This window comes from Microchirus variegatus (assembly GCF_963457635.1).
Source record: "Microchirus variegatus genome assembly, chromosome: 17".
Taxonomy (NCBI): domain Eukaryota; kingdom Metazoa; phylum Chordata; class Actinopteri; order Pleuronectiformes; family Soleidae; genus Microchirus; species Microchirus variegatus.
The window spans coordinates 8,670,983-8,686,938 of NC_139818.1; the positions used below are offsets into that span (position 1 = coordinate 8,670,983).

The 15,956-nt window shown below is 39.1% G+C and overlaps 1 protein-coding gene across 1 annotated transcript in view; it reads left to right on the forward strand.

The window, feature by feature from the left end:
• The window catches only part of LOC310939461 (protocadherin-15-like), a gene marked incomplete at its 3' end in the record, with an annotated part of 234,158 nt that overhangs the window by 83,500 nt on the left and 134,702 nt on the right, over positions 1-15,956 (forward strand). Inside the window, exons 12-15 of the mRNA XM_083904226.1 lie at positions 835-969; positions 7,036-7,185; positions 7,291-7,382; positions 8,412-8,513. Coding sequence (XP_083760352.1) covers positions 835-969; positions 7,036-7,185; positions 7,291-7,382; positions 8,412-8,513 — 479 coding nt within the window. The remainder of the gene's footprint in view (positions 1-834; positions 970-7,035; positions 7,186-7,290; positions 7,383-8,411; positions 8,514-15,956) is intronic.

Genomic DNA, 15,956 nt, shown 5'->3' on the forward strand with positions numbered 1-15,956 from the left:
TGCAGTTGAATGAGGTGCTGCTAACGCCCAGCACCCCTTGTGCCGGAAATGATCCAAAACCATGGAAGTGTGTTGCCACAGAAAATAATGGCTGACAGCAGGGACTAAAGGACAAACTGATTATCGCAACTTAACACATGCTCACCTGATAAAATCTTCTCCAGCTAAGGTCTTTGATATCTTAAGAATGTGTTAGTCAGCTTTTTCTCACCGGAGACCTGGAGCACTGGAGCATTAAAATCAAAAGAGAAAATCAGCAATTTTACACCACATCACTTTTGATCTGTAATCTAGCACTGCAATCTTCATCTGATCAAATTATATCATTGTGTGACTAAATAACTGACTAAACTAAATATTTCAAACACCAAACTTATAGAAAATTGCTAAATGCATCAGCAGTAGTCCAGCTGCGTCCTCTGTCCCGATGAGATAAAAAGAAACTGATTTTCTCTATAGACTTTGGTGCAGTAGAGTAAGCAGAACATTTCAACAGGCTGTCTAATGGCATGCTAAAATAGCAAACATAAGATAACATATCATACACTCAAGTGGGTGTAGATTTAAATAGATGAGCCGTATGTTAAGTGGCAGCCATGTTTTCAGTGAGAATGAGTGTCTGTATTTCATGTTTGGTCTGGTATGGTCTGCATTCCATTAGGAATAGTACCAAAATAACCAGTTGTTCCATTTTTTGGCACCGTTCCCTTGGGGTTTCCAGGGTAAATTGGTATAGTAAGGCAAGAGCGAGGCTGGCTCCACCCATGCCAGTCAGCTCACTCTTCAAAATGCTTCCCATTCACCTCCACACATCTCTCTCCCTTTTTCCAACAGACAAAGGATCCCCAGCTCCAGTTCTCTTTGGACAGCTACTCTGACATTTTTTCTGCGTCTGCTACTGGAATCGGAAGATATCTCACCTTGTTGCAGCCACTGGACAGAGAGACCCAAGACTCCTATACATTCACGGTACTCTAGAGTCTTGGCATTTATATGTACAGTGCGTTGCTTGTGTGAGAGGCTTGAATGTGTTTGAAGAACTCACCGAGACCCTTGAGGAGGAGAGGGAGAATAACTATCATTTCACAAACCAGATTCATTCATTTTAGCAGTTTCCTTTAAAAAAATATATCTATAAAATATATATATATATATAGTTCTATTCTAGAAATCAAAGGAGAAGCAGAATAAAGGACACAATGAAGGAAAGATCTGTACATTACATCTATACTGATCTAATTTCATATTGGAACAGCTTTTATGAGTGACTGACCTAAACAGCACCTAAGCAAGCGCTTGGATCCATGCCTCAGTGCATTAGTGCATCCAATTCAGAAATATGTATTTGATACCTTGCAAGCGTGTCACTTTATTTAGATTTTGCATAAAAGAAGGGGAAACAGGAAGTTAACCATCATTTTAAATATTGTAAATACTATTACAAACGTATATACTAAAAGTATGGCCTTCCCCATAATGTGTTCTGGAGCTCACATTTTGGTAGCAGCAACTTCACCCTCAATTTCATATTTTCCTTGTATTTTTTTATTGTTTTGACTGGTTGATGGGTAGTTCACGTGTTGGTATTAGCGGACCTCCTACCATAAGTTCAAGAAAGCATGGTTACAAGAGTGTGCCACCAACTGGACTGTGCTGACAGAAGAGCATGCACAGTCAACATATTCTGTCAGCACATCTCAAAATGTGGAGGTGCTCATATTTTTCTGTAAATGGTTTGTGTGCACCACTGTGGACATGGGTGGTTGATGATATTTAGATCACAGAGCAGCACCAGACCTCTGCAGACACACAGAGAGTATGACCGGGGCCTTAATTGGAAGTTAGAATGTCCAGACATTTCTCATTTGGTAGTTTTAAGAGTCAAAGACAGAAACGTCTTGCTTTGTGGAAAATAAGAAGAATCTGAGTAACAGAGTAGAAGGGGAGTTGCAGGGGGAGTGGGGCTACACAATACACACAACCTAAATTAATTAAAGGATTAGTTTAGGTTTTTTTTTTAAGTGTGTTTGTATTAGGTACTGACACATTTTCAGCAATGACTGTATACTGTACATACCCTGTTCCAAGAACCAGCCCTGCAGAGACTCTGAAAGCATGGGGACTCAAACACAGCCCTTTAATAGCACTCGCCTAATACGTTTGTAGTTTAAAATGTATGTTTGCCACTAAATCTCTGCAAAATTGCAAATGGCTCACTCCCTGCATCAAAGTCCATATAGCAAATACCAGTTTTTAGCTTGCGGGGACACACAAGATGACAGTCTACTGCTGCCTCATTTGGTAAGTTTGTGTCACATAGGTAAATCGCAATGTTTGTCTTCAAACACCAAAGTCACAAAATAACCCATTAGAACTTACTGATAGAGACAGCAGTGGATGAACAACTACTTACATACATTAACTTGTTTGTATGGTCAAACACCTCCTAGTTGCTGTAAATGACCTGACAGACTGTGTTGTGATTGGCCAGCCAGCGTGGAGCCTTCCCGAATGTCTTGTGATTGGCCAATAGCTGGAAGTGACGTAATTAGCACACCAGCTCTCAGAATCACAGCTCCCCCCTCTGGAACGGTGGATGCACTGCTACTCATTATTAAAACGTTGTTTTAACAATGTTTAAAAAGGGCTTCGTCACGACTCCCCGCCGCAGTCCCTTTTATGACTTTGCCCTGGAGTAGGACCCAGAGTCAGAAGACAATGTCGCTCAATGCGGTTCAATGTACGCAACCGGATGTGCCTGGACTGGTGCCCGGAGCAGGAGGATCCGCTTGTTCAGGAGAAATGCTGTTTACGTAACCAGAACAGGTTTTTTTTAAGAGATCTCGCTCAGCGTTCTCAGCAGTGGCTGAACTGTTTGTTTCGAAACATTCAGGGCTTCATAAACGAGGTAAAGGCGCAGATACACACCAAAGAAACATCGTTAATTGGTACTTCTATTCTATGGGAGCTTTAAGACATTTTAGACTTTCAATTTCATGTGGTGAGCTTTTGGTAAGAGGTACAACGTTTTTCCCTTTGTACCCAATGGCAGTAATGTTTACAGTGAGATCGCACCTCCATGTCAAATCCACACTTCAAAAAACCTCACTTTTATATGTGGACTTTACATGTATCCCTCTTTCTATGCATCTCTCTATCAAACGTTTTATATTGTCTGTCTTCTCCTCCTACAGTCCAATTTTCCATCTCAATGTGCCATTCTTTCTTTATTCTTGTCCCCATTTTATTGAAGTGCAATCCTATTAGGTGCCTTTGTTGGTAGGGCACAACGAGACAGAAACAGAAACAAGTTGTTTAATACTCAAAACACAGGACGGTTCGTGCACGTAAGCCGGGGGTTTTACTGTTCCAGAAGCAAACAACTTAACAAAGCCTATGGCATACCAAACTCTGTTCCCTCGTTGGGTTCTGTTCACTCTGCCCCTCCTCCAAACTGTGAACGTGCACGCTGACAAAATGTATATCCTGGAGCTGATTTGAGGTACTGCTGTATGGGGATCTCAACAGGGAAGAAAACAAGAAAAAAAAAAAAAGAATTCTGAATTTTTCTTTCTTTTGTAAATAGCAGGGGAAATTATCGCTGCTGCTGCTTACTCTTCACAGTAATGAGAGAACCTTACAATAGAGGAAGTAACTGCCAATACAGACTGATGTTATATTGCACTTTGTGCCGTGTATAACACAGTGCATCAGAGACATATTAAGTACTTTTGTTTGTTTTCAATAGCAGGCGACAATATTTGAGAAACATTTGAATATATCCACTGTTCAAACATTCATCATTAAACATGAGCGCCCACAACCAAACACAATCATTTATACAAAATTACAACAATAATAATAAACAAAACTTCTGTGGAGAAAAAAATAAAGGAGTTTTATTTAGAAAAAAACAGCTTCTAGTGATTCATATTGATCTTGTTAATATATTTATAATACTGTATATCAGGGTTTACATCACTAAAAGTTATTTTTTTCCTCATTCCGCCATCGACTAAATCCATACATTTCATTAATAATTGTTGTTCCTTGTTTCCCATGTCATATACACACAAGCTTGTATTTGTTAGGCTTTTTCTAGAACAATATAAATGCTATTTTAGCATGCAGGATTCATGTATCTATCATTGCGGTTTAATTCTACGCATAATTTGTAATCATTTTCATATAGCTCTAGGATAAATAGTCTTAAAAAATGTTTTCTCTATTATCATTTTAACCTCCTTCCAGATTCACGCAATGAAATGGTGTCTTGTCTTGTCTTTTTTGGAAAGAGAATCTGTTATTTTTGAAAAAAAATTGAAATTGTATTGTTTTTTTCTTGAAACCCAACTAAATCCATGACAAACTGTAATACAACACCAACCAATCTTGCACTTGTCGATCCATTGCAACCCTTGTTGCGTACGCATCTCGGCACCAGATGATGTTCGGCGTGACGGAACGTTACTCCATAGAGCAGTTTTGCCTGGTCAGCACTTGCCCGAGCCTATTCACACTTTTCCGTGCATGCAGCCGTTTGAACATTAAAGATGGAAAATGCAGAGGCCCTGGCGTATTGATTGAAAGGCAGATGCGTACAGTAATCATCATGAGAGTCTTGTGGGAGAAATTAAACTCAAAGAAACGAGAGAGTGAGTCAGCTCTTAGACATAGCTGATGATTTGTTGAGGAGATGAGCTTGTGGAGAAAATTGGTATCAGTGAAGGGACTCGTGTTCATGAGCACTTTGATATACACTGTTTGAGATTTGTGACACACAGAGGCACAGTTTGGATGAACTGCTACGAGTGGAGGAAGAGAGAAGTGCAAAGCCATGTAGATGTGATGATGGAAACTGAAAAGATTTAAAGCACGAACAAACAAACACTGCTTTGCTCGAGTTGTATGGCAAGGTCTTTTAGTGCATGCGCACCAAGCACAGGGTGTTGTTGTGTTTCCTTTGTATTTCCTAACAAGAATAATGTGAGTAAACCAAGCTACTACTATTCAAGCACTAACTAAGTAAAGTAGTCAAGAACAAACTAGTCTTCACCTCCTTGGTCTCATTCAGTCCGTCTCGCTTGGGATATGCACATACAGCAACAGGATTAGGCGAATGATTAAGCAATTATATATAATATATATATATATATGTATGTAGATATATATATATATATATATATATCCTTTTCTTATGTAGGTTGAGACACAGGCATTAACTGAAAGAAACATCTGTGTAGTCAGGCTTAAAACTGGGCGAGCCACACTGTGCTGGAAGACAGTTTCATGTCACAGATCATAGACCACGGTTTCAAAGCAGACTGTGGTTCCAAGAATCGCTGTTCAAGTTATTTTGACAGGACAAAGACCCCAAATAATACAGCAGATATCTTCAGCATTAAGATGAACAAGAACACTTGGTAGTGATGGTATGGCTCACATGGAGCCCTGATCTGGGATTATATGAAGAGACAGACGGATTTAAGACAGGCTCCTGGCAGAATTTATGATTTCTTAACCATTTTTCATCGATTGTGAATGATAACAAATGGCTCACTCCCTGCGTCCAAGTCCATATATTTCACTCATGGTTAGTGTTTGACTGAAGCCATTATTGTCAAACAACTGTGTTTTAAAATCATAATGACAACAGAAACTACCCAAATGACCCTGATCAAAAGTTTACATATCCCAGTTCTTAATACTGTGTATTGCCCCGTTTAACATCAATGACAGCTTGAAGTCTTTTGTGGTAGTTATGGATGAGGCTCTCTATCTTCTCAGATGGTAAAGCTGCCCATTCTTCCTGGTAAAAAGCCTCCAGTTCCTGTAAATTCTTGGGCTGTCTTGCATGAACTGCATTTTTGAGGTCTCTCCAGAGTGGCTCAATGATACTGAGGTCAGGAGACTGAGATGGCCACTCCAGAACTTTCACTTTATTTTGCTGTAGCCAATGACAGGTCGACTTGGCCTTGTGTTTTGGATCATTGTCATGTTGGAATGTCCAAGTAAGTCCCATGCGCAGCTTCTAGGCTGATGAGTGCAAATGTTCCTCCAGTATTTTTTGATAACTTAATGCATTCATCTTGCCATCAATTCTGACCAAACGTCCTGTGCCTTTGTAGCTCACACATCCCCAAAACATCAACGATCCACCACCATGTTACACAGTAGGAATTGGTGTACCTTTCATCATAGGCCTTGTTGACTCCTCTCCAGATGTAGTGTTTATGGTTGTGGCCAAAAAGTTCAAGTTTGGTCTTATCACTCCAACTGACTTTGTGCCAGAAGGTTTGAGGCTCGTCTCTGTGCTGTTTGGCGTCTTGTAAGCAGGATACTTTTTGACATTTGCTTTTGATCAGGGTCATTTGGGCAATTTGGGTCATTTTTTGACAAATGGCCAAGAAATCATGCATTCTTTCGGGGTATGTAACCTTGTGAGCACAACTGTACATCTGTGGTTAGTTCTTCAAGACATTTGGAACAACCTATGAGTTCCTTTCAAAAACCGCATGCAAGTGTACCTAAAAGAATTGATGCTTTGATTTGATTCTGTGGGCTCAACACAATTACAAGGTTTATTTATGAAAGCATACCCACCTACCTAAAACTTTAGCACTATAGTAATTAAATAAAATCAAGGTAGAGCTAAATCAATTCAACAGTCATTGTGAGTACTGTGTAGGTAAAATGAAGTACATGGCTGGCAGCCGTGACAGATTAGCTCACAGATTCTCAAGACTTTATAGCTTGCACCCACGAGAAACATAAATAAACCCAGAGCAGGGATTTAGATTGAACGTGTACAGAGCAATTCCCCCTCAAAAGAAACATGTAAACAGACACGACATTATCAAGATGTCAAGGACTTGCTGAGCACACAGTCCACCCACCTCAGGATTTTTAAAAAAAGGTGGCTTTTTGGTAGCTGAGCTGATTGCAACATTTTCCGCAGAAATGATTTAAGTGTTGCATTTGGCAATTAAGACAATACAGAATTCAGTTTTTCCTCATGTCTTTGTCTATTTCCAGCTTGTAGCATCAGACGGTGTCCAGCAGAGCTTTCCGGTTACTGTGAAGATTGCAGTGCTGGATGCCAACGACAACACTCCCACTTTCGCCAACGTCTCCTATAATGTCAACCTGTTTACTGATATGGCGCCTGGAGAAGCTGTGTTGCAGGTAAACACTAACTAAATGTGTAGTATTAGCGTTAATTATCGTTAATTGTGGTGTTCAAAATGTGTGGGTTTAGAGACACGATTAATGTCTGGTTTTTTTCCCCAGTTGTCGGCAAGAGATGCCGATGCAGGTCCCAATGGTGACGTCACCTACCGGATCGTAGCAGGTTCCCAGGGACACTTTCTTATTGGAAACAGGTAATTATATCACTTGCACTGTAATATTGTAAGTATTTATTTTCAAATGTTGTGAAATACTTCAGAAAAGTTTATAAGTATTAAGTATTTGATTTCACAACAAGCAGCACACAATGATGGGGTTGTAGCTCTGAAGTACTAAAATATTGTACTCAAGTAAAAGTACCAATACTTTGATGAAATATTACTCAAGTAGAAGTAACAGTAGTCATCTGAAAATGTACTCAAGTAGAAGCAAAAAGTAGTTCATTTGAAATGTACTTTAAGTAAAAGTTACTGAGTTACTTTGCGTGGGGTGTGAGGGTAGTAGAAATATGACAAGGGGTCAGAAATTATTTTGGAGCTCACGCGCCCGGCGCGACACAGGATATTACGTCACTTTTGAGTGACTGGTACACAGTGCTGGTGCTAATCACATCATCATTCATCTGGTTCTGGTGTGTATTTTCCTCCTGTAGCTCTTCATTGTGCTGAATTTTTATTTTTACTCAGTAACAGATAAGATTTATAAAGTAACTAAGTACAAAACTCGAGTCAATACGTACTCGAGTAAAATTGTCCTTAAAAAAAACTACAAAATACTCAAAAAAAGTATTCAATACAGTAACTTGAGTAAATGTATTTCGTTACTTTCCATCTCTGTTAGACATGATATGAAAAGGTCTTTTGAGTTAGAATTAGTGACATCTAGTGGTGAGACTGCAGATGGAGGTCATTCTTCCTCGTAGCAAGTTACACGCCAAAATGTCAAAGGCATAATCTGGGTGTTTTTATTGCTGTTTTATTTTGGTTCAGACTGTTGTAGAAAGAGTGTGATACAAAATGGTGGGCTATGTTAAGCCAGATGCCATATACAGTATAGTGTATACAGTATATATATATATATATATACTAAATGGTACACACTGGATCTTTAAGCAATCCTTCATTTTAAAACTCTTATGTTAACTTGGGGACACATGCTGTCATTTTTAATTAGTTAGGCATAGAATAAGTGCAGTCGTTTTATATTAATAACTCTTTTCACAGCACTGGGCTCATTAGCGTGGCACCAGGTGTGGAGCTCACTGTGGGGCGGAGCTACGCCCTGACTGTGGAGGCCATGGACAATGGACCTGAAGGTCACAGGAGGTAAGTGTTTCTCTTTCCAGTTGCTTCATCACTCTGTTCCTCTGAGGTATGAAATGTCATCAGCCTTTCACACTCAGTCACACTGAGTCATACTCGCCACTGCCTCTCACTCTCTCTCCATCTATTCACCATTTCCAGGTGAGGTGTTTTTCTTTTCAATTATATGTATACCATCATGACTGGTAGTTATATTTTGGAGAGGAAAGTGGATAGAATGTAAGTGGAAGAAGTGGCAGAGTGAAAAGTAATGAGAGGGTGCCACACTTGTAGTTGCTCTCTTCTTAAGGAACATAAAGAAAGTTGTATGGTGTACATGATGTTGAATGCTGAAATCAAGGATAAATGCCACAGTAAAAAAACACACAAAAAAAAACACACTCTGTTCTTGTAAGGTCATATTTTTCCTCTCCTCTGCCTCATTTTTTCCCATTTCCCCACTGCCCTTCATCTCTTCTTCATGGATAAAATCAATAAGCAACCACCAACTTTGAACGACTCCCCAACTCGGGAGCTTTCATGGGAAAAGCAGCTTCTTCTAAAACTGTGTAAACTCTAGTGCATATTGATTTTGTATAGCCGTAGTCTGGCACATATAATGTGAATTTTTGGAGTTAGGAATTGCAACATGAACAGAGGCAAATCCAGCCATCGAGCTGTTCACTCACTGGAACAGAGTCAAACTACACTGCTCCACAGATTGAAGTAACAGCTGCACTGGCAGCATGTTTGATTCCTTGAGTTTTCTTTTTTGTGTATTTTTGTCTCTCTCTTTTTCTTGTTTTTTGCGATGCCATGCCTCAGATTTACTCAAAACAACATCACAGAGCAGGGACTCAGTGGGAACATGTGCCATGTGTTTGCACAGGTTGCAGAGAGTACAACATGCATCAAAAGGCATTAGTGTCATCTGATATAGTTTTTCATCATCTTGTTTTGTATCACCAAATATAAAAAAATAAATAAAAAAAACACCACAAGGAACAACAACGAAAAGACCCACACAATGAATTACAGTGCCAATGTTAGCTCATACTCTAAACACACTGAAATGTGTGTTTTGTTGTTGCAGACAATAAATAAAACAAAGAAATAATTAAAATTTAGTCAGAGAAATGCAGGGATGGGTAAAGCTGCAATATGTCATTTTTGGTGACAATTGTTGTTGATGTTATTATTCTGCCTCTGTTTGGTCTTTGTGAACAGACCGTTGTTTGTATACAGCAGCAGGCAGTGTGTTAATATGGTCAAACTGCTACACAACAGGGTTTTTTTTTCACCAGGAGAGTTGTCTTCTGAAACCTTTGTGGTCTGCTATTTGTGTTTTCAGTCATACTCTCAACATTAAAGTGGACCTAGAGTGGTCCTGATCGCACATATATGTGAGTTATGGAGGTCTACTTACATACATTTAGAGCTGCAACTACCGATTAATTTTGGCAACCGATTAATCTGTCGATTATTTTCTCGATTAATCCATTAATCGTTTGGTCCATAAAATGTCAGAAAATGTTAAAAAACGTTGATCAGTGTTTGTCAAAGCTGGAAATGATGATGTTCTCGAACGTCTTGTTTTGTCCACAAACCAAAATGATTCAGTTTTACTGATTTCTTTGTTATGTGGAGCATAGAAACCAAGAAAATATTCACATTTAAGAAGGTAAAACAATCAGAAATCTTGTTTTAATAATGAAAAAAGCTTCAAACCGATTATTGATTATTATAATAAATGGTGATTTATTTAGTAATCAATTAATAATAGCTTCATCGTGTCAACTTTACATACATTAACTTGTTTTTATGGTCAAAAACCTCCTTGAGCTGATCTCTCATCACTGAAGCTCTCGTCAGCCGCCGAACTGTTGGTCTGAGATATTCTGATTCAATTGAATCATTTTTAGCTCCTGTAGAGATTTGTTTTGTACTATATTGATGAAAAATTCCCTCTCAGCCTCTCCTTTGCACTCACCAAAAAACTCATTCTGCCACACAGTATGTACACTATTTGTTCAAAATCCCTCAAAGTCCTACAACTGCCTGTTGTTCACAAATGCCAGGAAACTCAGTTTTCTTCCATAATTACCTGCCAATCACGCGGCCTGCAGATGATTGATAGGCCTCTAGAGTCACTGACTGTCACGACACACATTCACCGACCTCCACGAAATGTCATTGACAATACAAATTTTGTTCTTAGTTTGTTAAACATGATACAGAAAAAAAAAAAATGTCCCATTTCCTGGCAAATTTACTTCTGCAGACTGCTATATTGAGAAACCGAGTGGAGCTGATAGGCTTCATCAGTTGTGTGAGCTCATCTGAAAAAGGGTTTGAATGTAACATACAGTACATGTCCCCATGGGTCAGATTTTTCCAATGCCAGAAGTGGAGCCTTAAGAGGAGAAGAGAGGTTTTGTTCTCACTCATTTTGATCCCATAATGTTGAAAGGTCATGTAATTATTACCTACCTCAGCATAGGTTCATAAATATTTATTCTCATCCCAACTCTTTCACTTGAGAATGATATTAACAAAATCCACAGTTCTCATTTCATGGAAGAACAGATATTCTGCAGTTAATATAAAGCTCCCATTAATAGTCCGCTGAGACGTAGGGATTGAAAAGCAAAGAGGTCATTTAATGCCTGTAATTCTGTCCAAATTGCTGAATTATAGGCTTGCAATACAATTAAAGAACACTTGAAAAAGAGGCACAGCTTACTAATTTAGCAGAATTAATAAGAATCAGAAAGATTTACTGGTCCTTCACCCTGATCAAATAGGATTAATCAACAGATAGTTACATAAAAAAGCCTAGAAGTATATTACTAAACACGGCTTAAAAAAAATTGGACGATAGTCAGCCATTGATATACTCAGTGATGGCAGCGATGCAATCGTCAAAGCTTTATGTAACTAAATGAAATTTTTTCCAACAGTTGACAGGTGGGTTGTAAACAAGGCGTACCATGTATTCTCTAATAAATCTGTCCAGTTTAACCGAGCAAATTATCGCTACACAAGCAGTTGCAATGTTTTGCATGTCTGTATTAAATTATACAATTTTTTTTTTAAAGCGGTGTCTGTTGTAGTAAATTGCTCTTTTCTGCAGTATTTGTCAGGTGTCATAAAAGCTGGAATCCTCTCCCATCTGGCACCTGGTTCCAGCACGAGCTGCCAAATCAATAGTGAATGTGAGCCATTGCAGATTGAAGGTGGTTCTAGTGATTGGCTCACAGATTGTCCCGAAATTTCCCCTGATCCCTCGCGGAAAAAAAACTACGTGCAAAACAAATCAATGGCTGTCTCTTTTACAGGATTTGTTAAAATGATGGGTCAGGACCCCAAAATATACCCGGTGAGTTTAGGTTGCATGTTGTGTGAGCGATGTTTCATTCAGATTAGATGTGCTTTTGCATGGCTGACACTGATGGACCCCAGAATGTGTATGAGGGCTGATGCTCGGAGAATTCATTTACTCTCATTAAAGTGTGTAAGAGAGAAGACGGCACCATGACGGAGAGATGAGCAAGTGTTAAATTACATTTGCACTTGCAGAGTAGAACGGGTAAGTTGTAAGTTTTAGAGATAATACAAAGTCAGTCAAATTTATGTTGATGAAAACAACAACTATATTAGTCTGCCTAAAACCATGTTACAATGGTTTGACTTTTATATATATACATACCTTGTATATATGTCCAATATGTTCAATTGAAAACTAGCCTAGCCGCTGTGTGAATGTTCCACGGTTCCCATGCTCAGGCTTTGACCTGGTAATAATAGAAGAAGCAGGTACGAAGACGGAGAACAAAAAAATGGTCAAATTCAGACCAATGCATATTTGGACTGAAGAGGAAGGAATTACCTATTTTGAACTTAATGGAAAGACATGGGTCGGGGGGCCTCAACATGGCTCCAACTATACCCTGGGGTAAAGTTGCTTTGGTCTATGATTGCATAGTGGAACAAGGGCAGTAGTCCAATTAAACGGTGTAGTAGAGATATAACCAACCTAAACCAATCTACAACAGATTAGCTCGACTTAAAGTAACTTAACGTAACTGTCAGCTACCATGCCAATTCTGGCCAGTTAGCAATGAAAACAGACACATAATATTATGTGTGCATCGAGTTATGTTTGAGTCCTGAGCAAGAAAGGCTAGCTGTGTCCCTTTTTTAAAGCTTCTGCAGCTTGTAGAGCTTTTCATTTAGAAAATGCCAGACCACTATGAACCCTGGTCTTTCCCGTCTTGTCTGACGCTTGGACGACACTATGAAGTGTCCTTTTTTTGACTGTATCTTTTGCCGTGTTCATGAACCCATAATCATGATGTATACATCGTGCAGACAATTTAGAGCTTTCAGATGAAGATGACAGGGAAGTGATCAAATTTGCTGTTTGGTGAACATATTAAGCAACTATATTGAACAGTACACACAGGCTTTAGTGTTTTCAGCAGTACGCTGAGGTTAAGAGATCTGGACTCGACAAACATCATGTACTTGGTTTGTTTCCTGATATCTTGTGATTCAGAATGTTGCCTATTGGATCTTTTTAAATATTGTAATTAAGTACCCAAAACATGTTACATATTACTACTCAGTAGCTAAAGTGAAAGTAAAGGGGGTTATGTCTCTTTACTTTCACTGAGTGACTCAGTCAAACGATCTGCAGATGCTTCAGTCGGTCAATTTACAGCAACACAGGCAACATCGTGATGCATTTAATGTCCCTTGGAAGTCTCTATATACAATATTTTGATTTCACATAATATGTGAAATCGAAATATTGTGAGCTCTCGTCTAAGGTAAACACTAATGACAAAAACACAGGTGAGAAAATCATTTATGTGTGAAACCATGGAACATATCTTTGACTATTTCACTCCTAGTGGCTGCTAGGTAAAGGGGACATACATGTTGTACAAATACATGCTTGTACAATTTGAGTAACATGTTTTGTTGTATACCATTGAAAAATAGAGTAAAAGCTTTGTTCCACCTGAATTTGGAGTCGGAGAAAGAGAGGGGGAGAAGACTCCAGTCGGTTCTCATCAATAATTCCATCTGAATATTTTTAATAAAACACTGGCTTTCATTCTCCCTGGCAGCATTTTGTCCAGCCTTTGTCACTTCATTTATTTATTGTTGCGAGTATAAACAGTTTCCTTGGCTTTTCTGATCGATGATTCAGTTTGGAGCAAATCTCTTCCTTCACTCCCTCTCTGAGATCTTGCCAAGTGGGCGCACAAACTGAGTGTTTGTTTCCTTCCCCCGAGACGTGGTGCATTTAAGGTCCGGTGTGAAAGATTTAGGTGAAATCATTTCCAATTGGCAGAATATAAAATAATTATACTGATGCTTTTTACAATTTGTACAACCTCCTGAATATATGAATGGTTTCAATTACCAGCAGGAGCCCAATATTTACTTCTTCTCTACTGAGGCCGCCATCTTGGACCAGCATGTTGTGGAACAACTTTTCCGATTTTCAGCTGCAGTAAAAGTTGGATTTGAACAAGTGACCTTCTTGCTGTGCATCATTGCAAACCACTGTTACGCTTCACTTGTTAATTAAGTAAGAGTAACAATAAATTAGTTTGCAGTGTGCGTGTGCAGTAGAGGGAACATGCGATTCTCTTCATAAGAATGTCACATCGTATTCCTTCAAACCTCCGTTTTTGGAAAAGGTGACAACCTTAATAAACACTAGGGCTGAAACAATAGAACAATTATTAATTGATTACTAAATGTATTAACCATTTTTATTACCGATTCATTGATTTGAATGAGTTTTCAAATTTTTCAGGTTTCTCAAAGGTGAATATTTTCTGGTTTCTTTGCTCCATTAAACAAATAAATCATTACAACTGGATCATTTTGGTTTTTAGACAAAACCAAGACATTTGGGAACATCATCATTTCCATGTGCTCCAATGTGCAGTTGGAATGAGACCAGGTTGCAGGACTTGACTGTTAAAACCATAATGTTTGAGGATTTCTTTCCTTTTTTTTTTCCAAGTCAGCTTGCGTTGACCCCATCAATACTTTTTCTCTCTTTGAGGCAGAGTGAAAATAATTCAAAACACGTAAACGTGCACACACCTCACTGTGCAGCCACGCTGTGCAGCCAAATACCATCCAAACTCAAAGCACTTTCATTTTAAAGTGGCGGTCCCAAAATGTTTTAGAAAACACATAATGCCATGAATATTTAAAGGTGCGTTATGTAATAAATCTAAAGCAACTGGCCATAAAATCCTCCTAATATGTCACAGAGGACCAGGAATAATGTTCATATAACAAACTGAACTCACCAACAAAAATAGTACAACAAAAAAAATATCAAATATAATATAAAAAAATAAAAAATTTGGATTGCAAAGTTATATTTTATGTTATGTTCCTACCACTGTCTACCAATCATAGCAGTCAGTAGAGTCTCAGCTGCTGAGCAACCATGGGTTGCCAGTTACGTAGCTACAATTGAAATGAAACGAAAGGAAACCTGAAAGACCTCGGTCTGAATGTCAAAAACGGCAAGATAAAGTTTGCAGCAAAGCGAGGGTCTATATAGGACATGCTTTTGAACGGTGGAGAGAGTTTAAAGCTGAGAGGAATTTCAAAAACGGATGCAGAATGGGCTCTTCTCCGAGACAGGTAAGTTCAGCTTGGCTAACTAAGTTAGCATCATAGCTCGACTGTCGAGTTCTGTTTTGAACTGTTCCCTCGGTTTTGGAGGTTGCCGTACTGAAGCACCGAAGCGGGTATGGCAGCCACTCCCGGCGGGCAGCTGCCATTACCACTTCGGTGCGGCAGTGGTTGTGGCTCACTGCCAACAGAACAACCGGTCGGTCCACCACGGGGTGGTGGTGGTGGTGGTTCTGCCCGGAGCCACAACCCCCGCCGCACCGAAGACCAGCGGTTCTGTTCTGTCACCGTTTTTGGCCGCATTGTTACAGATTGCGCATTTAACACCATGAATATTTCAAAGCAACTGTGTTGAAATGTATTAACTTTATTGTTATGGTAGATTGATCATTTAAATTAACTTATTTGGCAGATCCCTACATAAAGTATGTGTTTAGAGAGAGTTATGCCAGATTCCAGATGAGTGTATGCGGTGTGTTTCTCTTTAGGATGGACCTCAAGCCTTTTTTTCCTGGAAGCTGCGTGCATGCACAAACAAAATCCACTTTATTGGCCAAGTACATAGACACATACAAGGAATTGTTGTCCCTCTGGTGAACAAAAACAAGTGATTAAGAAATAGCAGGAAAAAAAGGAAAATGTTAATGCAAAATATACAAATATGCAATTAGATCGCAAAATAGTGCACACATGGTGCCAGTTAATTGTTAACAGTTCAGTCGGGTGACTGTTGTGGGGAAGAAACTACTCCTGTGCTGTTAGTCTTGGTCTGGAGAGCTCTGAGGTGTCTGC